The sequence below is a fragment of the Mobula hypostoma genome, chromosome 1 (genome assembly GCF_963921235.1).
Source record: "Mobula hypostoma chromosome 1, sMobHyp1.1, whole genome shotgun sequence".
Classification (NCBI taxonomy): Eukaryota; Metazoa; Chordata; class Chondrichthyes; order Myliobatiformes; family Myliobatidae; genus Mobula; species Mobula hypostoma.
Genome location: NC_086097.1, coordinates 54,612,652 through 54,639,405, shown reverse-complemented (window position 1 = coordinate 54,639,405; position 26,754 = coordinate 54,612,652). Strand labels below are relative to the sequence as shown.

At 40.4% G+C, this 26,754-nt stretch overlaps 1 protein-coding gene across 1 annotated transcript in view; it reads left to right on the top strand.

Moving 5' to 3' along the window:
* Positions 1–18,760, top strand: part of gch1 (GTP cyclohydrolase 1) — a 48,360-nt gene extending 29,600 nt beyond the window's left edge. Inside the window, exons 3-6 of the mRNA XM_063066496.1 lie at positions 4,877–4,932; positions 6,600–6,631; positions 8,290–8,374; positions 15,259–18,760. Coding sequence (XP_062922566.1) covers positions 4,877–4,932; positions 6,600–6,631; positions 8,290–8,374; positions 15,259–15,385 — 300 coding nt within the window. The 3' untranslated portion in view covers positions 15,386–18,760. The remainder of the gene's footprint in view (positions 1–4,876; positions 4,933–6,599; positions 6,632–8,289; positions 8,375–15,258) is intronic.
* The last annotated feature ends 7,994 nt before the right edge of the window (positions 18,761–26,754 follow it).

Below are 26,754 nucleotides of genomic sequence, written 5' to 3'. Positions count from 1 at the left end.
CCACTATGACTATTCCTAATCAGGTTCTGTCTATCCAAATACTTGTAATAATTTCAATAATTTACCTTACAATAATTTACCTTCCAATAATTTACCCTCTACCAATGTCAGACTTATTGACCAATAATTTTCTGTCTTATTCTTAGAACCTTTCTTGAACAACAGAAGAACATTTGCTATCCTCCAGTCTTCCAGCATCTCACCTGTAGTTTGGGATTTTTTAAATACCTCTGCCAAACTCTGATTTCTACACTAACTTCCCTTAAGATCCGAGGGAAGACCTTGTCAAGTCCTGGGTATTTTTCCACCCTAATTTGCCTTAAGACAGCAAAAGCCTCCTCTTCTATATTCCATATATGGTTCATAATCTTGTTACTGTATACCTCAGTTTATAGACTCTGTGTCCATATCCGGTAGAGATACAGATGCAAAAAATCCTTTTGAGATCTCCTCCATCTGTTGACAGCTCACTGTAAAAAAAAAATTACTTACTTCTGAGGTGCAATGCGGGACACAGCCTTCCGGCCCAGTGAACTACGCCATCCAACAACACACCATTTAGCCCTAGTCTAATCACAGGACCATTTACAATGACCAATTAACCTACTAACCAGTAAATCTTTGGACATGGGGTGGAAAGCAGAGGACGCGAAGGAAACCCATACAGTCACAGGGAGAACATACAAAATCCATACAGGTGGTGCTGGAATAAACCATTTTTCATGACTGGTTTAAATAAAAATATTAATCTGTTCCCTAGGTATTAACTTTTAAAATGTACTAACTGTTTAATATTGCTTTCAAATAAAACAAACTGCTGCAGTTTACTACTAAGGTCAGCAACCCCAACCTATTAATTGGAATTACCAGGTGTAGAATGCAACTGGCCCTTCCGCTCAGAACATTTTGCATTTTGTACTTCATATTGAGCCCTTTGGCAGAGCAGCAGATCAAGTGTAATGGCATCTGACATCTGCATTGTCTAAGAGTGTGTTTGCAACAACCAGACATAAAAGTCAACAGTAGAACGGCCTGCAAACTGTTCCTTTTGTTGGACCAGCAAAAGAGTGGCCAATTTAGGCTATAGTTCATCGCTGAATTTTAACTGCAGAATAATAAATAGTACAATGTTCAAATGTTTTGGGGAGGAAAAAGTCTTCTTATCTTCTATTGCCTGCAGTACATTTGATCTGATAATATATTGTAAGTGTTATGTTTTGTTTTGCTGGGTTTGTGCATTCCTTTGATTTGGGGACAAATAGAGCAATTGCCTATGTAATCCTGGATAAAGATTACTGCCATTTTTATCGACAAAATGTTTATGTAGCAGGATTGTTCATAATCATTTTTTCTTCAATTTATTTTTAAAACAATATTAGATGGAAGAGGAATTATAAATTGCTACATTTATTCTAATGGGGATTGTTGCTTGGTCTAGGTTATTTAGGGGATTTAAAGACTCACTTTTCAATCAATTAGTTAATGCTCTTCTCCACATCTTGAAACAAAAGCATACAATAATGAAATAATAGATCCAAACAGCTGTCATGGTTTGCCTAATTGTAGTATTCTTGGTTCTTCTCACTTTAACAACATTAGGTCGAGGATTAAACTCTAGGGACCCAAAACTGCATTGCTGATCAATGTGATCATTTCTGATCCCAAAGCCTTCAACACCTTGTTTCCTTCTCCATTCATTCCCATGATATATTAAAAAAAACTTTGCTCTTGATTTGATCAATTCATGAACCAAAGATCCACAGCCCTGCAAAAACGGTGCACAGGTAACTTTCATGCGATGGAGTGGTAGTGTTCCTACAAACCACCCATATCATGGTTTTCCATAATGCTAATCTCTATTTCCCACCAAATCCAACAAAACACGAGAGGTAAAAACAAAACATTTGGTGTTTCTTTAATACTTCTTTTAGACATACAATTTCTCAGTACTTTTTACAGCATCCTGAGACTGAGCAGCTGGGAAGGGTCTGGGAGGGAGAGCTGGGAGTACAAATGACAGCTGAAACATGGGAAGATATCTGTGATAATGCAAAGAAAATTTCAGTTTGTAATAGAACTAAAGCATTGCAACTCAAAATTCTGCACAGAGCCCATCTGACTCCAGATTGTCTCTCGAAATTTAAGACTGGGGTTCCTCCAATGTGTTCTAAATGTTAAGTAAATACTGGAACTTTTACCCACTGTTTTTGGACTTGTCCCAAACTTCAGGCATACTGGAGTAATATTTTGTGTGAAATGGAAAAGATTCTGAAGATGGAGCTTGAACTGGACCCAGTGTCTTTCCTCTTAGGCTTACCCAGCAGTCGTATTATTAATGCACATCAGAAAAATCTTTTTAACATCCTGACTTTTTGTGCGAGGAAGAACATCTTACTTTGTTGGATATCCGATAAGGCCCCTGGACTTTTTGGTTGGCGTAAATTAATCATGGAATACATTCCTTTGGGCTTTTTGACATGTATGGTACACTCAAAAACAAATAGTTTTCAGAAAACATGGCAACCTTTTCTGCAGTGTATAGATGTAAACCTGTCTGCTATACTAATAAGGGCTTTTGTATAGGATGTTGGGGTGATGTCTATATTTTGATGGAAGTGTTCTGATAGCTGATATCCTTGAGGGGACGAAATGTAAATGTATCTGTAAATTGAAAGTTTTGTTATGCTGAGCAAAAAAAAAATTTTGAAAAAGACACTATTTCTGTAAAAACAAATTTCATTCTGTATCTTATGTTTTTGTGTTTATGGCTTGTGAATTTCACAACAGCACATTTCTGTAACCAGAGCAAACATAATATTTGGGTCACCTGTATTTCAGAGATTTTTAATTACCCCTCTCTAAAGAACATTATAATCTGATCAGCCAGAAAAGCAACCTCTCACAAACAATGGTCAGTTCCTCGCAGAATCCTGAATGTCTATGAAATCCGCTTCATTTTTCTCAACTCAGATGAATGCAGGCACATTTTAATCAATCATTGCAGGAAGGTTATTGTATTGGTACCAAAGTGTACCATGACTTCTAGCTACTCAGCACCCCCTTAATAATGGTGTGGAGCTGATCTGAGATGTCCCTGATCCTGGCACCTGGGAAGCAAAAGAGCATCCAGGAATATCTTCCATGTCCACACAATCTCCTGTCTGTTCCCCTAACTATTGAATCCCCAATCATTGCTGCTCTCCTCTGTTCTGGCCCTTCCGCTCTGAGCTGCAGTGCCAGAACCTGGTGACTGCTGCTTTCCCTTGGTAGGTCATTCACCCCCGCAACCCCAGCAGTATCCAAGGTGGTCCACTTGATATTGAGGGGAATGACCACAGGGGTACTCCATACTAACTGCCTATTCCTTTTCTTTCTCCCGCAAGTTGGGTATGACTACCTCTCTGTACACCTATCTGTACTCTTTCTTCCAAATGAGCCGAAGGTCATCCTGCCTCCATCTCTAGTTTGCTGACATGGTCCATTAGGAGCTGCACCATATTGGCGATCTCCCAAATCTCCTGAATCTTGTATGAGGAGCACATCTCTGACCAGGGAACCATTCTGACCACATTAGTTAGACACTAAGACAGAAAGAAAGGTAAATAGGACAAAAACTCAAACTAGCCTCTGCCTCTCCTCCCCGAAGCTTTTGAGCCAAAGACTTAGTTCCTCACTCTAACTCCATCCCACTCACACTATGGCTGCTCTGCTTAAACTTAACTTCTTTTTATTGGTGTTTGCCAATTGTATAATAACTCAGACGATCTCAAACTTTTCAGAAAGTTTGGACAAGTTCCGCTTGCTTTATAAATCTGACACTAAGGTCCACAGGTAACTGTACCCGTGATCGGAAGCTTGGGAGAAAGTCACAAAATCTAGCATTCAGAGAATCGAGGATGCAATACATATTACAACACAACATGCTACTGTAACCTGCCAGGTTTGTTTTTTGCCCTTTAAACATCCTTTAACCAGGATTAATCCTGCTGAAATGCAAACTAATTTCCTTTATTGCCTCTTCAGTTATATTTTCTACTCATAAACCAGAGTTACCAATATAATCTATTAAATGTAAGATTCTCTACCTTTGAAACTCTCTCCTTTTTTTCCAGGTTTCAATTGGTTATATACCAAACAGAAAAGTTATAGGAGTGAGCAAATTAGCCAGGTAACTAGGCCTAAGAGCTTGAGAGAGAGCGAGAGAGAGTGAAAGATGCAACAAATGGGAGTTTGTAGAAACAATGGTTTCAGTTGGATGTGCACTATTTCAGTTAGCCTGAATAGGAGCAAGCACCCAATGAAACAAAATTGCATTTCCCCAATTGTTGTTATCTGTGGCAATACCCTAAGTCTTTGGTTTGACAGAAGAAAGAAGTTAAAACTACTGTAACATGGTGCATGTGTGCCAGTAATTTTTCTTCATGAACTATTTTAATCATATTTAACTGTTGAACATTACTATATATTGGTGTGATCAAAAGATACCCAAATGCCATTGATGTAGATTTGCATGACCATTGCATTACTGGAAATCTTCTGTAATGTCCGTTTTGCCAAAGACTTGAGAGATATAACACTGGCTGTTAGTACCTCTAGAAAATCAGAGTTGCATATAGTTTAGTTCATTGTCTTGTAGTTGAATGAACACCTTTTCCTGGAGCAGTATTACTCACAGCTTGCTATTTATTCCAAAAGGCTGCTTACAATTGCATGGTCATCCCATTGCACACATTTGGCCTCATACTGATTCGGGACCCATCAGAAAATATCAGCATCTCTTTTGTGTTTAGATATTTCAGTTTGACCTGGCTGAGAAAGTTCTCGGTCCCCTCATTGTGTGGTCAGATGGAGTCAATGTTTTCTTTCCGTTCTGTAGGTACATATAGGTTATCTACCTGAGAAGCGGCTCCTTGGTCTTAGCAAGCTAGCCAGGTAAGTAGTGAATAGCTGTGAATGAGGAACTATGAGGGCATATTTACTTCAAATCAATGCCTTCCATCATTGCTTTGTTTTTATTTAACATCTTACATTTACCTTAAGAAATTGGTGCAAAATGACTGTTGAATATATCAGATATGGTGTACTGCTAACAAACCGTAATTTCAAAAAACATCTGGGCTAATTCATTAATTATTTTGGATTCAAGATACACTTAAGATATATATGAATGCCAAGTTATTGAGTAGGTGCTTAACTGAAGTCAATATATTTTTGGGGCAGGAAAAGGATCGAGAATATTAAGAATGGCAGGAATGTGGTTGAATGAGACTATCAGCCAGAATGTCACTGTATGGTGAAGAGAATACATATATTTCTGTTTGTTTCGTATATATCAACAATCTTTCTTTAATTATATTTTGACAACAGTTTGATTTTGTACTTATAGGTTGTCAGATATTTTTAATGTATTTATCCTCAAGGGAAAGAAGAATAGATCTACTCAAACTGAAAATCTGATTTTTGTTCAGAAATCACAAATCAATCATTGGTGCAGTCCTGTAATGTTGCATTTGTTTTTGTTACATGTCTCAGTCAATTATGTGGTTAACTAGTTTATGTTTTGTAATAAATCAATTATAATTTATCTACTAACACACCTTTTGAAGTGTAGAATTGGAGCAAAAATTAATTAGTTTCAATTGCGAATATTTACATAAATTAGATTTCATTTTTCTGTAATTCCTCAGGTGTAAAGATCTTTCCTTCAGCATATTTAGCAACTACCACCCTTAATGGGAATATTTCATAGTCAACAGTAACACATCAAAGAAAGATGGACCAGCAGGTTCAAGGCTGAAATATCTGAATATTGCAACACTCATTTATCCAATAAAAAACACCTTGTACCTGTGCGTTTACAATAGATTCCAAAGATGACTCCAAAGTAATCTCTGCATAGTAGCCAAAAGCTGATTATTTGAGTGTGTTGACATCTGTCAAGTGTTAAACTATCCCAGCAGTTCGAGCTAATGTTTTACTTAAAGCAAATAAATTATCATTCTTTGGCGAAGTCCTCATGTTCTGTGAATTAGTAAATGAACTTTCCATCATTTAGTAAAGCCAGCCTCTTTGATCAGTTGCTATTCCAGCACTATTTCTTTCATTAATATTTGATCATCTATGGAATACCGACTTTCCTTCCTTACCTTCAGGATGCATCTCCATGAATCTGAAATGGAAATTCACCTTGGCAATCAAAATTATGCAAATTAACTCCATTTACACTTCAATTACCATGAATATCTTGTTGCTATTGAAACATTTGGTTTATCTATTCATAAACCTGTTGTACATGTATTACTATAAAACATTTTCTCAAATGCATCCTCCTGGTATTTTTTTTTAGCTGACTTAGTTCAGAAAAATGCCATATCAAAGTACAGATATTAATGTTATTATGGATTTTGATATTAAATGGCAAATATCATAGAGAAGCAATAACATTAAGACTTACTTAAATGCCATTTTTTGTGATCATGCCACACTAGGGAAAAAAAGACTGAGTGAAAGGAAAAGTTTGTTGTAATTTACTGAAGCATTTCTACAGCATTTATGTACATGCTTAAATTAATTGCTCATTCTGAATTTTGATTTTCCAGAATTGTTGAGATTTACAGTAGGAGACTTCAAGGTATGTAGTTAATTAAACTGCCAATGTTTTATTTTTAAATTTGATATGCATTTTACCACATAATATTCTGGTGGGATTTGACAGGATAGATGACAAGAGGAAGTGTCCCTCATGGGGAAATCTGTAACATTGAGGCACAAGTTCATAGAAACACCTACACTCCTTTTAAGACAAATATGGAATACTCTTTACAGATCTTGTGGGTGGAGTATTTGAATCACTGAATCTTTTCTAGGCTGAGATAGAGAGGGGAACTAAAGTTTCAGGACATAGCAGGAGTGTGAATCTGAGCCTGTCAGATGAACACAATTACGGAATATGGAGTAAGTTTTATGGCATACTGCTACGCGTGTTCTTCTATGCTTACCTAATTTTAACTATACTCTTTGTGCTGTTTGGTCTAATAATTAACAAACTAACCCAGTGGGGCCACTGTTCAATGAAAATTGTTAAACATCAATGAATTGATTGTGGACTTAAGGAATGGGAAGAGTCAGCAGAACATGCACCGGTCTTCATTGAGGTAGAAAGCTTTACATTCGAGGGCGTCAACGTCTCGAAGGATCTATCCTGGGCCCAAGATATTGATGCAGTAATGCAGAAGGCACATCAGTGGCTCGACTTCATTAGGAGTTTGAGGATGTCCATCAAAGATTCTCGCAAATTTCTACAGATGAATGGTGGAGATCATTCTTACAGGTTGCATCACAACCTGCTATGGAGGCTCCCTTGCACAGGATCACAAAGTTGTTGACTCAGCCAGCTCCATCAAATGCACAACCCTCCCCACTGTTAAGGGCATCTTCAAGAGCAGTGCCTCAAGAACGTGACATCCACCATGAAGGGTTTTTACCACCTGACATATGCCCTCCTCGCAGACAGAAGTAATGAGAAGAGATGAGGATTTAATATATTTTTATGCTAATAGCTGTATATTCAAACACTTGCCTGTTGCATGAAGCGTATCAAACTACTATATAGTAGGAATTTAAAGGTTCATTTTATTGTCAAAGTATACATGTACAACTCTGATATTTGTCTTCTCCTGAGAGCCATGAAATACAGAAAGACCATGGAAGTTGATGAAAGAAAAAACATCAACTCCCCTGCACAAAAAAGAAACAAAACTTGCAGAACCCAATATCTTCTACCCCCTCCCCATGCAAAAAAAAGTGACAATAGCATCCAACTCCTGACTCCCTCATCTGTGGAAAAAAACAACAGTGACAATAACCATCGCCAACCTCCTCACTCGCAGAAAAAAACGGCTACAATAATAATCCCTGACCCCCTCACTCATAGAAAAGAACAGCGACAGTAGCACCAAAACCACCCCCCCATATACAAAAAATTAGCCACCAATTGGCCACAAGAAAGAAAACACCAAAAAAACTGAAGGAGGCCGATATAAAATACAGCCCAGTAATCACATAAATCTCAGAATATTGGAAACATCTTTTCGTCTGCATACAGGGAGAGTGGCTGCATGAACTCAGTCCTTCGATAAAGAGTGAGCGCTGATCCGGGTCCGAATTTAGTTTTATCAGAAAAAGTATATTGAAATAAACATCATTAAGTACAGTTCTAATTTCCCATTTTAAAGTAACAGTTAACTCTGAATTGCTTTCTAATGGGTACATTGTTCTGTCTATTTGCAGTCCAAGAGCGTCTCACTAAACAAATTGCTGTTGCAATCACAGAAGCTTTACAGCCTGCAGGAGTTGGAGTTGTAATTGAAGCCACGTAAGTTCTGAATACAAAAAAGCTAAACTCCTTCTTTCTCTATAATAATTCTTAGTACAGTTTGAAAATGAATCCAACATTAAGTTGGTGATTGTATTATTGAGAGTATGTGCTGTTTTTATAGTTAAGAATCTCACTGAATTTGTTAGTGTTTTTAAGACCATAAGACAGCAGAGTGAGACCATTCAGCCCATTGTGTCAGCTTCACCATCCCATCACGGCTAATTCATTACCCCTCTCAGCCCTATTCTCCTGCCTTCTCCCTGGAATCTTTGACACATTTACTAACCAAGATCCTATCAAGCCCGGCCTTAAATATACCCAATGACTTGGCCTCCACAGCCACCTGTAGCAATTTAATGAATCACATGAAATTTACAAAAGTGAAAGTGTTTTTCATTAATTGGAATGCTCAGATAAATCAAAGTCCATTTTGGATATGATTTTATATCCATGTGAATGTGAGTATTTATATTAATTATCTGAGAAGGGAGTGATGGACAACTAATATATATTAATATTGATAGGAACTTGCAGGATCAAAACATGTCTGGTCAGTATTAGTAATGATAGTGTGTTCTTCATTGGTATGGTGAAGTGTGGCTGAATTAAATTTAGTGAGCTGCTACAATGTCTTTGTGAGAATACAATCACTGTAGTCACCCAGACAGCATGCTAGTAAACTTAGTGTAGACTACATGTTCTCTGACAAGTGCACCATACTAGCAATCTGTTTTAGAACTTTGAACTGTACAACACGGTAACATGGCTTCAGCCCACCAAATCTTTACAGTACACAGTGCCAAATTAAACTAAATTTCTTCTGCTTGCGTATGATCCATTAATCTCCACTCCCTGCTTATACATGTGTCCAAGAGCCTCTTAAACACCACTGTTGCATCTGCTTTCATGACTATCCCTGGCTGCCTGTTCCAGGCACCCATCACTCTATGTAAAACACAAAGTCGCTCATACATCTCTCTTAAACTTTACCCCTCACCTTAAATACCTTTAGTATTTGAGATTTCTACCTTGGGTAAAAGATTCTGACTTCGACCCTGCCTATGAACCTCATAATTTTATAAACTTTTATCCAGTCTTCACTCTGCTTCCGAGAAAATAACCTGTTTGTTTGATATCTCCTCCTAGCTACTACTCTCTAATCTAGGTAGCATCCTACTAAGCCTCTTCTGTACTCTTTTCAAATTGTCCACGTTCCTCCTGCGATGGGGCACACAATACTCCAAGTACAGCCTGACAAGTTTTATATGTCCGCAACATAACTCCTTGCTCTTGTACTCAGTAGACCAACCAGTGAAGGCATAGATAGGATTCTTTACGACCCTATTTACTCATATGGCCGCTTTCAGAGTGGTGTCCTTTGACAACCTACTTCACTGTCCAGAACTCCACCAAGCTTGGTGGTGTCTGCAAATCTACTAACCCACTTATCTATATTTTCATCTAAAAAAGTCCCAGCACTAATCCTGTGGGAAAAGACTAGCATGAACCTCAAGCTGGAATAACATCCTTCCCCCAAGGGCAAGCCAAATTGTGAAACCAAACCAGCAGGTCCTGTCGATCCCATATATCTTGATCTTATGAATCAGCATATATGAGCAACCTTGTCAAATGGAGTACAGAAAATCAAGTTCTTTGGCCCAACTGGGCCATGCCCACCAAGATTCCCATTTACCTACATTGGTCCATATCCCTCTAAACTTTACCTATCCATGTATTTGCCCAAGCACCTTTTAAATGTTTTAACCACTTCTGGAAGATCATGAAATAAACTAACTGCTGTCTGGCTGGAACTAGTTGTCCCTCAGGTTCCTTTTAATCTGTCCCCCTCTGATCTTGGTGCCTTGATTTCCCAATTCTAGGTTTAAAAAACTAAGTTCATTCATCCTATCTACATTATGCCCTCATAATTTTGTAAACACCTCATTCTCCTGCTCTCCTAAACTGCTCAACCTCTCTCCACAACTCAGACCCCCAAATCCAGGCAACATTCTTATAAATCTCCTCGGCACTCTTTCCAGCATTAAGCTTCCCATTAGTAAGATGATCAAAACTAAATATAATATTCCATTTGTGGCCTCACCCAACATCTTGTACAACTGCAGCGTAACATCCTAACTTCTACACTCAGTGCCCTAACTGATGAAAAGTCATCTTTACCATCCTGTCTACCTGCAACCCCACTTTCAGCGAGTCATGTACTCCCAGTCCCCCTGTTCTACAACACACCTTAGGCTCCAACTGTTCACTGTGCAAGTCCTACCCTCATTTGTCTTCCAAAAATGCAACATCTCGCATTTATCCAAATTGAAGTCCATTTGCTGTTTCTCGGCCCACTTACCTATCCAATTAAGATCCATCTGTAAATCATAGAAACATAGAAACATAGAAAATAGGTGCAGGAGTAGGCCATTCGGCCCTTCGAGCCTGCACCGCCATTTATTATGATCATGGCTGATCATCCAACTCAGAACCCAGCCTTCCCTCCATACCCCCTGACCCCTGTAGCCACAAGGGCCATATCTAACTTCCTTTTAAACATAGCTAATGAACTGGCCTCAACAGTTTGCTGTGGCAGAGAATTCCACAGATTCACCACTCTCTGTGTGAAGAAGTTTTTCCTAACCTCGGTCCTAAAAGGCTTCCCCTCTATCCTCAAACTGTGACCCCTCGTTCTAGACCTCCCCAACATCGGGAACAATCTTCCCGCATCTAGCCTGTCCAATCCCTTTAGGATCTTATACGTTTCAATCAGATCCCCCCTCAATCTTCTAAATTCCAACGAGTACAAGCCCAGTTCATCCAGTCTTTCTTCATATGAAAGACCTGCCATCCCAGGAATCAATCTGGTGAACCTTCTTTGTACTCCCTCTATGGCAAAGATGTCTTTCCTCAGATTAGGGGACCAAAACTGCACACAATACTCCAGGTGTGGTCTCACCAAGTCCTTGTACAACTGCAGTAGTACCTCCCCGCTCCTGTACTCGAATCCTCTCGCTATAAATGCCAGCATACCGTTCGCCTTTTTCACCGCCTGCTGTACCTGCATGCCCACTTTCAATGACTGGTGTATAATGACACCCAGGTCTCGTTGCACCTCCCCTTTTCCTAATCGGCCACCATTCAGATAATAATCTGTTTTCCTATTTTTGCCACCAAAGTGGATAACTTCACATTTATCCACATTAAATTGCATCTGCCATGAGTTTGCCCACTCACCCAACCTATCCAAGTCACCCTGCATCCTCTTAGCATCCTCCTCACTGCTAACACTGCCACCCAGCTTTGTGTCATCCGCAAACTTGGAGATGCTGCATTTAATTCCCTCATCCAAGTCATTAATATATATTGTAAACAACTGGGGTCCCAGCACTGAGCCTTGCGGTACCCCACTAGTCACCGCCTGCCATTCTGAAAAGGTCCCGTTTATTCCCACTCTTTGCTTCCTGTCTGCTAACCAATTCTCCACCCACACCAATACCTTACCCCCAATACCGTGTGCTTTAAGTTTGCACACTAATCTCCTGTGTGGGACCTTGTCAAAAGCCTTTTGAAAATCCAAATATACCACATCCACTGGTTCTCCCCTATCCACTCTACTAGTTACATCCTCAAAAAATTCTATGAGATTCGTCAGACATCCTGGTGACCATTTTCACTGCCAACTACTCTACCTTTTTTTTAGGTAAACTTACAAACCATGCCTTGTATATTCTCATCAAAATCATTGACATTGATGCCTAATAGCAGTAGGACTTGCGCAGACCCCTGGGGAACACCATGACTCATGGGCCTCCAGTCTGGAAAAATAGCTTCCCGTCATCACCCTCTGCTTCCTACCCTCAAGCCAATTCTTTATCCAATTAGCTAGCTCTCTCAGTATCACACACAATCCAACTTTCCATAGCAGCATACCATGCAGAACTTTATCAATGACCTTATTGAAGTCCATGGTCTTTTAGACTACCATGGTCGACCTTCTTGTTACTTCTTTAAAAAACTCAATTAAATTCATGAGAGGTGATTTCCTACGCACACAGCTACGCTGACTAGAGTGATATGTTGGGACCAGGTTAGATCCTCAGAGATCTTGACACCTAGGAACTAACCTGGTCCCAACATATCGAGCAACACACATAAAAGCTGCTGGTGCAGGCCAGGCAGCATCTCTAGGAAGAAGTACAGTTGATGTTTCAGAAGCTAATGACCCACTTCCGTACCCCATCCGTTATTTATTTATATACACACATTCTTTTTCTCTCTCTCCTTTTTCTCCCTCTGTCCCTCTCACTATACCCCTTGCCCATCCTCTGGGTTTCCCCCCCTCCCCCTTTTCTTTCTCCCTAGGCCTCCTGTCCTATTATCCTCTCGTATCCCTTTTGCCAATCACCTGCCCAGCTCTTGGCTCCATCCCTCCCCCTCCTGTCTTCTCCCATCATTTCGGATCCCCCCTCCCCGTCCCACTTTCAAATCTCTTACTAGCTCTTCTTTCAGTTAGTCCTGAAGAAGGGTCTCAGCCCGAAACGTCAACTGTACCTCTTCCTATAGATGCTGCCTGGCCTGCTGCGTTCACCAGCAACTTTTACGTGTGTTGCTTCAAATTCCAGCATCTGCAGATTTCCTCGTGTTTGCCCAACATATCGATGTAGTTATAAAAAAGGCAAGACAGCGGCTATACTTTATTAGGAGTTTGAAGAGATTTGGCATGTCAACAAATACACTCAAAAACTTCTGTAGTTGTACTGTGGAGAGCATTCTGACAGGCTGCATCATTGTCTGGTATGGAGGGGCTACTGCACAGGACCAAAAGAAGCTGCAGAAGGTTGTAAATCTAGTCAGCTCCATCTTGGGTACTAGCCTACAAAGTAGCCAGGACATCTTTAGGGAGCAGAGTCTCAGAAAGGCAGCATCTATTATTAAGGACCTCCAGCACCCAGGGCATGTTCTTTTCTCACTGTTACCATTAGGTAGGAGGTACAGGAGCCTGAAGGCACACACTCAGCGATTCAGGAACAGCTTCTTCCCCTCTGCCATCCGATTCCTAAATGGATGTTAAAGCTTCACTTTTTTAAAAATATACATTTTAAAAAATCTATGCAATATACGTAATTGATTCACTTGTTTATTTATTATGTTTTATTTTATTTGTTATTATTATTATTTTTCTCTCTCTGCTAGATTATGTATTGCATTGTACTGCTGCTGCTAAGTTAACGAATTTCACGTCACATGCTGGTGATAATAAACGTGACTCTGATAATCAGCCTGTATTTCTAAATTTTATCCCTCAGAAATCCCCCTAGCAACTACCAACCCCAGATATTAAGATAACTGGAGTACAGTTCCCAGGCTTATCTTTGCAGCCTTCTTAAATAAAAAAGGCATAACATTAGCCATGCTCCAGTCTTGTTCCCACAATTTCTTCTTTGCCTTGCCACAGTTTTCTTGAATAGATCTGATGAAGCTCTGGAGATTGATCTCCCTTTATACAGATTAAGACATCCGATACTACCCCTGTTGCAATGCAGACTGTTCCCAAGACTTCTCCATTTACTTTCTCAAGGTCCAAAGTCTTCATTGCCTTTATGGTAAAAACAGAGGAGAAATATTCATTGAGGATCTCACCCATCTCCTGCAGTCCATTTTGGTCCTTGAGGAACCCTATTTTTCTTCCTGGTTACTGTAAATATAATTATAAAATTTGTGTGGATTGCCTTAATCTTCTCTACCAAAGCTACCTTCTGCCTCTTTGCTGATTTCTTTCTTGAGTACATTTATGCATCCCCTCTCTCCTCCCGGGACTCTTGTAATCCTAGCTTGCGTGTATCCGACCCATTCCTTCTCCTGATATATGCCATCAAGGCCTAATGGCATGTATCCCAGAATGGTCTTTAAACAAGTCTCACATGTCAAATATGGACTTGCCTGATAACAGCTGCTCCCAGTTAATGACCCTTAGCTCCTGTCTCAATGTCGTAATTTGTCCTCCTTCCCCCCCACCCCCCCATCCCTTTGGTACTTTCCCACAGACCTGCTCTTCTTCATAACCTCTTAAAACTTAAGGTGTTGTTATCACTGTTCTCCAAATGCTCTCCCACTGAAAGGCTAGTCACCCGGCCAGGCTCATTTCCCAGAACTAGTTTCGGAGGGAGAAGCTGAAATCAGATGCATCAGATGCAGGGTAGATGCATCCCGAAGAAGTGTTCTTATGGGATGATGAGACAACTGTGGTTGACAAGGGAAGTCAAAGACAGAATAAAAGCAGAAGAGAGGGCGTATAATATAACAAATGTTAGTGGGAAGTTAGGGGTTTGAAAAACTTTAAAAACCAAGAGAAGGCAACTTAAAAAAAAACACAAGGAAATAGAAGATGAAATATGAAGGAAAAGCAGAAGAATAAGAGTACAGTAAAATCTTAATGGCGTTAGTTCACAATTTAAATATTACTCAGGGTCGGTTCAAAGATTCAATTTAATGTCAGAGAAATGTATACAATATACATCCTGAAATCTGTTTTCTTCTCAAAACATCCACGAAAACAGAGAAGTGCCCCAAAGAATGAACAACAGTTAAACTAGTTAAACGCGAGAAACCCAAAGCCCCCCCACCGCGTGTAAGTGGCGGCGAGCAACAATCCCCCCTCCCCACCACCGGCAAAACAAAATGCGCACCCGCTAGAGGTTGATATTGAAAAATGGAAAACTTGGTAGTCCAGTTACAAAATCACTACGAACATTTTCTTTAAATTTAAAAGTTTTAATGGAATGAAGTTAGACTAATATTACTGAACAAACAAACACTTCTGGAGGATTTCATGGGAAAGAGAGATGGACAACAGTTCCTAATGCAACTTTTCTTTGCAGGCATATGTGCATGGTAATGAGGGGAGTTCAAAAGATGAACAGTAAAACAGTAACGAGCACTATGTTGGGTGTGTTTCGGGAAGACCCAAAGACCCGAGAAGAGTTTCTGACACTTATCAGGAATTGAAAATCTTGTCCTCGATGGAACTTCATTGGATGTTCAAGATCCTTATAGACATTCAGTAAATGTTTTATATTGTAAGAGGAAGAGATGTGGGATTCGGAATTTCTTTTAAGTCACATTAGTTTAAAAACTAAACTCGGACTGTGTACTTGTATCAAAGTTTCAACTAGACAATATTTTAGTTTTATAACTATGATTTTCGATAAAACAGCATAGCATCTGATACATATTTAGACAGTGATTTATAATAGCTATGGAACTATAAAGTTTGATAATTACATGAAATATTTTCTCCTTCCCTATCTGTTGTAATTTTCACATAGATACACTAAGTATTAAGTCTATTCTACATCAGTCAATTATTTGATATTTTTCCCAACACAGTTTGGATACTTTAATTTCCCATGTCAGTATTCGTTAATGATTCTCATGGCTTAGAGTTGATGCAGTGATGAGCATTGGTCTTCCCTTCCCAGACCACTGCACTCCATACTGTTCTGTTCTTTCTTTGAGATTTTTTTCATCTCTATAACCATTGAAATAAGCACCAGAGTTTACTTAACCAGTAATGTAGATCAATCACCATATTTGGCCTGCTAATTCCAGAATGTATCCCAGTTTCCTTTTCTTTAAAATTTTTAGCCAGAATGCCTCTACTACAGCTACAACTCTAATTGGTTCTGAATGGTAAGCTATATGTGGACAAAACCAATCCATTTTAGTTATATCATCCTAGCACCCTGTGCTTGAATCTCACAATTGTAAATATTTTTCAAATTATTATTTCAAAACTTTTCAGACTAAATTCTTCTGAACATTAAAAGCCCTAGGGAACAGCTGTGTCCCCTTTGTCACTGTGACTAAACGTGGAACTGATACTTATGGCAAGGTCTGACCACGTCTGCAAAACGGTGAATCTCAAGGTTGTACATGGTATACATATTTTGATAATAAATTTCAAGTTTGAACTTTAAATTTTGCTAATATAATTCAATATAGTATTGTTTTTCCATAGATATTATAACTTGAAAATGGCCTAGTCATGGTTTCTTTTAGAGGTCCAAAAATATATTGATTACCGTCTTGAAATTATTCACAGCCCTCTGGAATACAGAATTTTAGAAGTACAAGCCGTGAAGAAATTTCTCAATTACATTCCGAAATGCCTGAGCATTTAAAGGGAGACTCTGCTATTTAGTTACAAGTTCTTCAGTGAGGGTAAGCAGCCTCTCACCACCAACCCTGTTAAAATCTCGTAAACTTTTATAAATGAATGAGCTTGATTCTTATTCTACTCGCCTCCACTGAGTATTGTGCAAAACATTTGTGCTCAGGAACTACCCTCTCATCCCAGGAATTGAACTTCTTTCCAATATACTGTATCAAATGCAAGCACATCTTTCCATGAGTAGAGACCAAAACACCTCTGCAGATGTGTGTTTTCCAAAGCCCTATCAAATTTTTACCAAATTCCTTCAACTACAACATCTTTAATTACACCCTTTCAATAAAGTCCATCAGTCAATTAGCCTTTATCATTCCTACCTGCCCCTGAACATAAAGGATGCATCACGTTAGTAAAATAACAAGGGATGGATGGGACATTCATTTCAATATCCTCACTGTGAGTTCCTAATATCATTTGGTCAATTAGAGGGATAGTGGGTGACAGAAGGAAAGAATATTTTGTTTGTGAAGGAAAAAAAAATAACAAGTTACAGTAGATTTGGAAAAGATCGAGAAATTGTGTGAAAAAATATATAATAATATGTTAATAACATTGACCGATTTATCTCAAATGAGAATACAGACTGCCATATCTTCCAATAGGAATATAGATAACCAAATTTGAGACATTTATCATTGATAAATGGTTGAGCTTTTAGAGTAAGAAGACAAGTAAGAAACCCTTTTGATGTAAGGACCAACCGGATTCCTGTTTACTGATAATTCTTATAAACTATCCAGTTTTACAGTGTTTAAATGTGTATTTATTCATTAAAGCCCCAACACAACAGATGCAACCTTGCAAAAGTGGGGATTTGAAATCACAAGTAATAGATATTAAAAAGCTTAATGAAGTTGAATAGAATTATTTTGATGCTTAGGGTTAATGGTATTGTTAAATTATTTAATGATTCTAAGTTAATGTCTTTGAAAAACCAAGTAAATGAATTTGTAGAAGGGTGTTAACCAGTTGTATATAGTACGGTTTAAAAATGCACATACATCAGTTATGATCTTAACTATTTATAAAACAGTGAAGGAAAATTTATGTCAGAGTATCAATATATCGTCAGTGAGCATTTTATTAATGAAATACAGAACTAGTTACTTGGAAATTAACTTTATAATCATAATTATTTTAAAAATTAACACTGTTCTTCAGCATAGCCTAATTTCTAGGTCTGAGAGTGCAATACAACGTTTAGAATTTAGGAACCAACTAATATGTATACATTTATGTAAATGAAGGTCTAAAATGGGTTGTGACTTTAACAGATACTGTTGTGTTTACCAGGCAACTAATTCCTCTTATTTTTCCTCTTGTTAAGTTAAGTTTCAAGGTTGAAGGTTGGATTTAGGATTTCATTTACGTTAAGTAGTTGAGCAGATATTTTATTTGTAATAAACAATGTAGCTGTAGATTTGCTGTATATTTCATTTATGTTAGGGATCAGTTGGAATTTGGTTTGGTTGTCCATGATGTGATGTGCCATTGACCAAGATGACATTGTTTACACAAGCACTGTCTAATCATTACTGTGTGATTTGTTTTTTAAATTGCACTTAAATGCCACAGACTTAGTGACAGAATTATTCTCTTTGAAACATGGATGCATATATCTTTGATGCCTGTATTCCAAAAGATGACTACCTTCACATTCCCATTCTATGACGTTGCAAAACTCAGTTGTACTCAAGTGAATGAACTGCTAAAATGTTATTGTGCAATTTTGTATAACGAAAATTGAATGTCATTAATTGACCTGTTTTGTCATATAAAAAAGAACACAGTCATCCAGAATGGTACTCAAATTTATCATGAACTCATTCAAGTATGTCAAAATCCAGACTCACTGTATGTTGTTCTGAGTATCCCTGTTGGGTGTATTATCCTGTCGTTTGTTCACACAAGAAAGTGGCCTTGGACTCTGTAATGTCTGCAGAAGCAAATAGATTTGTTTGTTTTAATCATGCTTTTTGTACTTGTTTTGTCTTTTATTGAAATGCATTTGTGGTTTTAATGCACATTCAGCACTGTGGTAGTTGTGTCTAATTAATATATTGTACATTAGCTTTTATTAGTTAATTTATGTCCATTAAATTATACTTTAAAACTTTAATTCAGCTTGTGTTCAAACTGTTTCATTAAAATACAAATATATCTGGAACTTGAGTAGCGTTTCAGTGTCAGTTGTAACACTGACATTTTGCTTTACCCTTCCTGTTTGATTTTGAGGTAGAGTAATGATTTTGACTTGGCTGTCTCACCCAGGTTAATAACTGGGGTGGAATGGAGTAAGGTGAAGGAACATGTCAGGTGCGATGACGTACAAACAAGCCAGCTGTTTCAGAACAAATCCAATTAAACCTTGTTAAGGTGTTACTTTGCTAATGCAGAGATAAGACATTGAACTTGTGCGAGTCAACAACAATCTGGCCTGGATTTTTGCAATCGCTTGCTGCTGACCTAAAAGAAACATTCCCATAAATATCAAATGATCTCTAGCATAGACTTCCATTTTCCTAACTTTGATTACTGTCAGATATCTGTCTAAGGTTGATGCCAGACGTTGGAGGTCTGTGCATCTTCGAGATTACCATGTTGAGTGCACCGTAGTGGAACAGGTAGTTCTGCCGTTTTCCAGGGCCAACAGCCATGCTAACATCAAGCCAACCGTCCAGCCAATCACACAAAACTCATCGATTAGAAACAATAAAAACAATTTTTAGGCTAATATTTTAAACATTTGCCAGAGCACTATGAAAAGATTAAAATGTGTACAATTAAATTAGAGCCAAAATGTTAAGATCATTACATTTGGAAATATTTACTAGGGCTAGGGAGCTTGACAGTAGTAATTATGACAGTATGGCATTTTTCTTGAATATAAGAGGCATTGATAAAGTGCACAGCCTTTTTCCAGGGCAGAAATGGCTAATATGAGAGAGCACAATTTTAAAGTGATTTGAGGAAAGTATAGGGGATGTCAAAGGTAGATTTTGTGTTTTACGCAGTGTTACGTACCCCGTAACTGGGTTGTCAAACCAGCAGAAATGGAACACTCGGAGTCTGTGATTACTAGAACTAATAAAGTTTTATTAACAAAAATAAGTAATACAGTACACTGACCGCAATGTAACAGGTTAGCAATGATAGTATACTCATATACAGAGAAATAGGGTAATAGGAATCAACCAAGCTCTATCGCAGTCTGGGGGTAAAATGATCAGTCTTAAGGTGAAGCAGAGTTCAGTTCAGTCTAGTGTAATTCGAAGTAATCGCTGCTGTTTTACCGTTGGGGGGAGAGAGAGTGAGAGATACAGTTGGTTTCAGGCAAACCATTCAATGCCTTCTGATCCAGCTGTGGTCACCGACTGTGACCTCTCCGTTCCGGATGCGACCGTTCTTCCGTGGTGAACCTGGCACCCAGGCAAGGGCGGACACACAACTGGTCCCCACCGGTCGTACCTTTACACCCTGTGAGCCTCTGACCGATTCCCGTGAATCAGTCCTCCAAACTCCCACCAACTTGTGGGGCACAATGCTCTTTCCAGGGTCTCGTGGCGTGTGTGTCGTGCCTTAGCAAACCCACTATTTTTATCCCCCTGATGGGGTATCACCTGTCCATCAAACTTCACACTTCCTATTGTCTCAGCAGGATTGTTAAAGAACAGTTCAGGTTCAAAGCAAACTGTCTGTGGCAGACGCCACATACTGAATTATGTGTCTCTCTCTCGTTCTCTCTCTTCTCTCTTATTAGCATTTTGAATGGCTCTCCGTTGTCTCTCATTAGCTCTCTCATTAACATCATCCGTTCTGCAGCTCTGCTTGGCTTCACACATGACAACAGAGAGTGCTAATTGTGTGGAACACACTGCCGGGGTGGTGGGAAGTGTGGATACATAGGGAGATTGAAGAGTCTTTTAGACAGACATATGGATGAAAGTAAAGAGGAGGGTATGCGGGAGGGAATGGTTGGAATGACCTTGAAGTTAAAAAGTCAGCACAACATCGTGGGCTGAAGCGCCTGTATTGTTCTATGTTCTATTTTACTACAGCTTGAAATTTTAACTAGTTAACATTTTGGTCAATTTATTTTTCTCAGCATTAAAAGTCCAACCACTGAAAATAGCTTCAGGATTTCTGTGTAAGGTGCAGTGCAGCGAAACAGGTGGGTGAATGTAATTGTTCTGAGACTAGGTATGCACTCAATGGTCCAAGTGGTCTCCTGTGTCAGAGAAAAATATAGTACATATTATAACCGCTCATAGAAAAAAAATTGTAGAACCATTTTCAGTGGTAAATGCTGATAGTTCATCAGTATTGCAACTGCAAATTCTGTGCCATTATGATTGGTGATTAACAGAGTTGCCAATAGACGTATTCAAGGTGTGGCTTAGATGAAGTAGTGAAGAGGCAAGTAAAGAACATAAATTGAACATGTTAAAGCACTGGTTTCTAATGATGGGATTAAGTGAACAGTGAGATTTCCTTGCGTTTGCGTTTTTAAATTCACTACTGCGAAGCCTCTTCCGGTGATGCCTTCCATCCCTCCCCACTGATCTCCCTCCCGGCACTTATCTTTGGAAGCGGAACAAGTGCTACACGTGCCCTTACACTTCCTCCCTTACCACCATTCAGGGACCCAGACAGAACTTCCAGGTGAGGCGACACTTCACCTGTGAGTCAGCTGGGGTGATATATTGTGTCCGGTGCTCCCGATGTGGCCTTCTATATATTGGCGAGACCCAACGCAGACTGGGAGACCGTTTCACTGAACACCTACGCTCTGTCTGCCAGAGAAAGCAGGATCTCCCAGTGGCCACACATTTTAATTCCACGTCCCATTCCCATTCTGACATGTCTATCCACGGCCTCCTCTACTGTAAAGATGAAGCCACACTCATGTTGGAGGAACAACACCTTATATTCCGTCTGGGTAGCCTCTAACTTGATGGCATGAACGTTGACTTCTCTAACTTCTGCTAATGCCCCACCTCCCCCTTGTACCCCATCCGTTATTTATTTATATACACACATTCTTTCTCTCTCTCTCTCCTTTTTCTCCCTCTGTCCCTCTCACTACACTCCTTGCCCATCCTCTGGGTTCCCCCCCACCTTGTCTTTCTCCCGAGGCCTCCTGTCCCATGATCCTCTCGTATCCCTTTTGCCAATCAACTGTCCAGCTCTTGGCTCCATCCCTCCACCTCCTGTCTTCTCCTATCATTTCGGATCTCCCCCTCCCCCTCCCACTTTCAAATCTCTTACTAGCTCTTCTTTCAGTTAGTCCTGATGAAGGGTCTTGGCCCGAAACATCGACTGTACCTCTTCCTAGAGATGCTGCCTAGCCTGCTGCATTCACCAGCAATTTTTATGTGTGTTGCTTGAAATAGTCATAGTCATACTTTATTGATCCTGGGGGAAATTGGTTTTCGTTACAGTTGCACCATAAATAGTTAAATAGTAATATGTAAATTATTCCAGGAAATAAGTCCAGGACCAGCCTATTGGCTCAGGGTGTCTGACCCTCCAAGGGAGGAGTTGTAAAGTTTGATGGCCACAGGCAGGAATGACTTCCTATGACGCTTTGTGTTACATCTCGGTGGAATGAGTCTCTGGCTGAATGTACTCCTGTGCCCACCCAGTACATTATGTAGTGGACGGGAGACATTGTCCAAGATGGTAGCAACTTGGACAGCATCCTCTTTTCAGACACCACTGTCAGAGAGTCCAGTTCCATCCCCACAACATCACTGGCCTTACGAATGAGTTTGTTGATTCTGTTGGTGTCTGCTACCCCCAGCCTGCTGCCCCAGCACACAACAGCAAACATGATCGCACTGGCCACCACAGACTCGAAGAACATCCTCAGCATCATCCGGCAGATGTTAAAGGACCTCAGTCTCCTCAGGAAATAGAGACGGCTCTGACCCTTCTTGTAGACAGCCTCAGTGTTCTTTGACTAGTCCAGTTTATTGTCAATTCATATCCCCAGGTATTTGTAATCCTCCACCATGTCCACACTGACCCCCTGGATGGAAACAGGGGTCACCGGTACCTTAGCTCTCCTCAGGTCTACCACCAGCTCCTTAGTCTTTTTCACATTAAGCTGCAGATAATTCTGCTCACACCATGTGACAAAGTTTCCTACCGTAGTCCTGTACTCAGCCTCATCTCCCTTACTGATGCATCCAGCTATGGCAGAGTCACCAGAAAACTTCTGAAGATGACAAGACTCTGTGCAGTAGTTGAAGTCTGAGGTGTAAATGGTGAAGAGAAAGGGAGACAAGACAGTCCCCTGTGGAGCTCCAGTGCTGCTGATCACTCTGTCAGACACACAGTGTTGCAAGCACACGTATAAGGGTCTGCCAGTCAGGTAATCAAGAATCCATGACACCAGGAAAGCATCCACCTGCATCGCTGTCAGCTTCTCCCCCAGCAGAGCAGGACGGATGGCGTTGAACGCACTGGAGAAGTCAAAAAGCATGACCCTCACAGTGCTCGCTGGCTTGTCCAGGTGGGCGTAGACACGGTTCAGCAGGTAGACGATGGCATCCACAACTCCTAGTCGGGGCTGGTAGGCGAACTGGAGGGGATCTAAGTATGGCCTAACCATAGGCTGGAGCAGCTCCAGAACAAGTCTCTCCAGGGTCTTCATGATGTGGGAGGTCAATGCCACCGGTCTGTAGTCATTGAGGCCGCTGGGGCGCGGCGTCTTCGGCACAGGGACGAGACAGGACGTCTTCCACAGCACAGGAACCCTCTGGAGCCTCAGGCTCAGGTTGAATACATGGCGAAGTACTCCACATAGCTGAGGGGCGCAGGCTTTGAGCACCCTGGTACTGACACCATCCGGTCCTGCAGCCTTGCTTGGGTTGAGACGTTTCAGCTGTCTTCTCACCTGTTCAGCTGTGAAGCCCACTGTGGTGGTTTCATGTTGGGAAGAGGTATAGTCATGAGAGCAGGGTGGGGGACTGTGAGGAGGGGTAGGAGGGGAGAGTGGAATATGTGTTGGTTGGGGGCCAACAACAGATGACTCACGAAGGGGATGGGCAGGGGCCACAATGTCGAATCTGTTAAAGAACAGGTTAAGTTCGTTGGCCCTGTCCACACTGCCCTCAGCTCCTCTGTTACTAGTTTCCCGGAACCCAGTGATGGTCCTCATCCCACTCCAGACCTCTCTCAGCATCTGCAGATTTCCTCGTGTTAGTGAGATTCACTTGAGTTTTATATAACTTTCATTAATTTACTTACAATGTGAATTGTTTTAATTCATTCTTAATGTTACTGTAAAATTAGAGATTTGTGAACATTTGATTATTTTTATTTGTGACAGCCAGCTGTTAATGTTTTCTTTCTTATGTTAGTGGGCAAGGCTTTAATATGCCCCTTCATATATGTTTGAGAGATCAAATAGTGACGGAGAGGTGGGTTATGCAGCCCCTTGGTGCAGTTCCTCCGTTTAATAAGATCATGGCTGATGTAATCGTAGCTCAGTTTCACTTTACTGATTTTGCCCCATAGTCCTCAACATGCCTGCAGACCAACATTTATCTTGGTCTTTAATTTGGTCAGTAACTCTACCCCCACTTTCCTAAATGGGGGAAAGGGGGAAATTCAAAGGTGCAAAACCCTTAACTGGTTGAAGTTGTTGCTACTTTATAATATACTCAATGTAAGTGTGTGCTTATCCTAATTAGCAAAAAGTACAGGCAGTTTACAGGCAGGTATTCTGCAACAACTTTAAGTTGTATAAGATTTGTTTGTTTATTCCTAAAATTGGACCAACCTAGTTAGTTATTTCAATAGGTAGGTTTCATTAGGTACATTTAATGTCAGAGAAATGTATACAATATACATCCTGAAATTATTCTTCTTCACAAACATCCAAGAGAACAGAGCAGTGCCCAAAAGAATGAATGACAGTTAAATGTTAGAACCCCAAGGCCCCCACCAGCAAGAAAGCATCAGAGCCCCCCCCCCGCCACTGTGCACTCCAGCGTGCAGCAAAACATCAATAAAGACACAGACTTACAGTACCCCAAAGACTGCTCATTCACCCGGTAATTCGACATACCACAGGCTGTCCCTCTCTCTCCCCCTAATAAGGGAAAGAGTTGTCCCCGTTTCACAGCAAGAGGGGAGATGTAACAAAACCAATTGCTCAGTGGTGCAAGTAAAATCAGGATTATTGTGTTGTTAGCAATGATTCCACCCAAAGTGAAAGTAACTTTATCTCAATCCATTGGGAATGCTTAAGTTTGTAAAACTACAGTGGTTGGTTGCAATGAGCAGGGAAACCAATTGAAAGGAACTTGTAGGAGGATTACAGTTCAGAAACACTGATTCACCAGCTTGGGCTATTCTTAATTATGTTTCTCTTCTATAGTGACTGAATTTTCCTAATATATTAGCCAATTAATTTTAAATAAATTATTTTAAAATGCCACATTACTAAAAGATCATCGTCACCTACTTGTGTATTGCCTTGTTTGTTTCAATTTACAATCAATCACCAAGAATTGGTCTATCCCAAGTACTGGCATATGAAAACCTAGATTTCTGTTTTCACATTTTTAGTAATGTCATGGGAAGTATTTTAGCCAAATAAATCATGGTATACTCCAAAAGAAAACACAGCACCTTCAACAAGCAAGAGATATATAAAAATATTAAACTAATTGAAAGTCAGCAGTCATTTGGGTCAAAAAGTAAAAAAAAACATTTTAAACTACTGTATCAGATTATTCCCTCTGCCCATAGATGATGACTCATACACTGTATTGGGTGTCTCAGAATCCACATCCTGAATAACACCTGCATATAAAAATAAACTTTGCTTAACCTCACAAACATGAGGAAATCTGTAGATGCTGGAATTCCAAGCAACGCACATCAAAGTTGCTGGTGAACACAGCAGGCCAGACAGCATCTCTAGGAAGAGGTTCAGTCGACGTTTCAGGCCGAGACCCTTCGTCAGGACTAACTGAAGGAAGAGTGAGTAAGAGATTTGAAAGTGGGAGGGGGAGGGGGAGATCCAAAATGATAGGAGAAGACAGGAGGGGGAGGGATGGAGCCAAGAGCTGGACAGTTGATTGGCAAAAGGGATATGAGAGGATCATAGGACAGGACGCCCAGGGAGAAAGAAAGGGAGAAGAGGGGGAAAAAAGCCCAGAGGATGGGCAAGGAGTATAGTGACAGGGACAGAGGGAGAAAAAGGAGAGAGAATATATATATATATATATAAATAATAATAAAGAAGAAATAAATAGCAGAAGGGGAGGTGGGGCATTAACAGAAGTTAGAGAAGTCAATGTTCATGCCAGCAGGTTGGAGGTTACCCAGATGGAATATAAGGTGTTGTTCCTCCATTCTGAGTGTGGCTTCATCTTGACAGAAGAGGAGGCTGTGGATAGACATATCAGACTGGGAATGGGACGTGCAATTAAATGTGTGGCCACTGGAAGTTCCTGCTTTCTCTGGCGGACAGAGCGTAGGTGTTCAGTGAAATGGTCTCCCTGCCTGCATCAGGTCTCACCAATATATAGAAGGCCGCATCAGGAGCCATTCAGGGCCCCAGACAGTCCATCCAGGTGAGGCGACACTTCACCTGTGAGTCGGCTGGGGTGATATACTGCGTCCGGTGCTCCCGAAGCAGCCTTCCATATATTGGCGAGACCCGACCAGGCTGGGAGACCATTTCGCTGAACACCTACGCTCTGTCCGCCAGAGAAAGCAGGATCTCCTAGTGGCCACACATTTAATTGCATGTCCCATTCCCATTCTGATATGTCTATCCACGGCCTCCTCTACTGTAAAGATAAGGCCACACTCAGATTGGAGGAACAACACCTTATATTCTGTCTGGGTAGCCTCCAACCTGATGGCATGAACATTGACTTCTCTAACTTCCTTTAATGCCCCACCACCCCATCCATTATTTATTTCTTCTTTATTATTCTATATACTCTCTCTCTCCTTTTTCTCCCTTTGTCCCTCTCACTATACCCCTTGCCCATCCTCTGGGCTTCCCCCCTCCCCCTTTCTTTCTCCCGAGGCCTCCTGTCCCATGAGCCTCTCATATCCCCTTTGCCAATCACCTGTCCAGCTCTTGGCTCCATCCCTCCCCCTCCTGTCTTCTCCT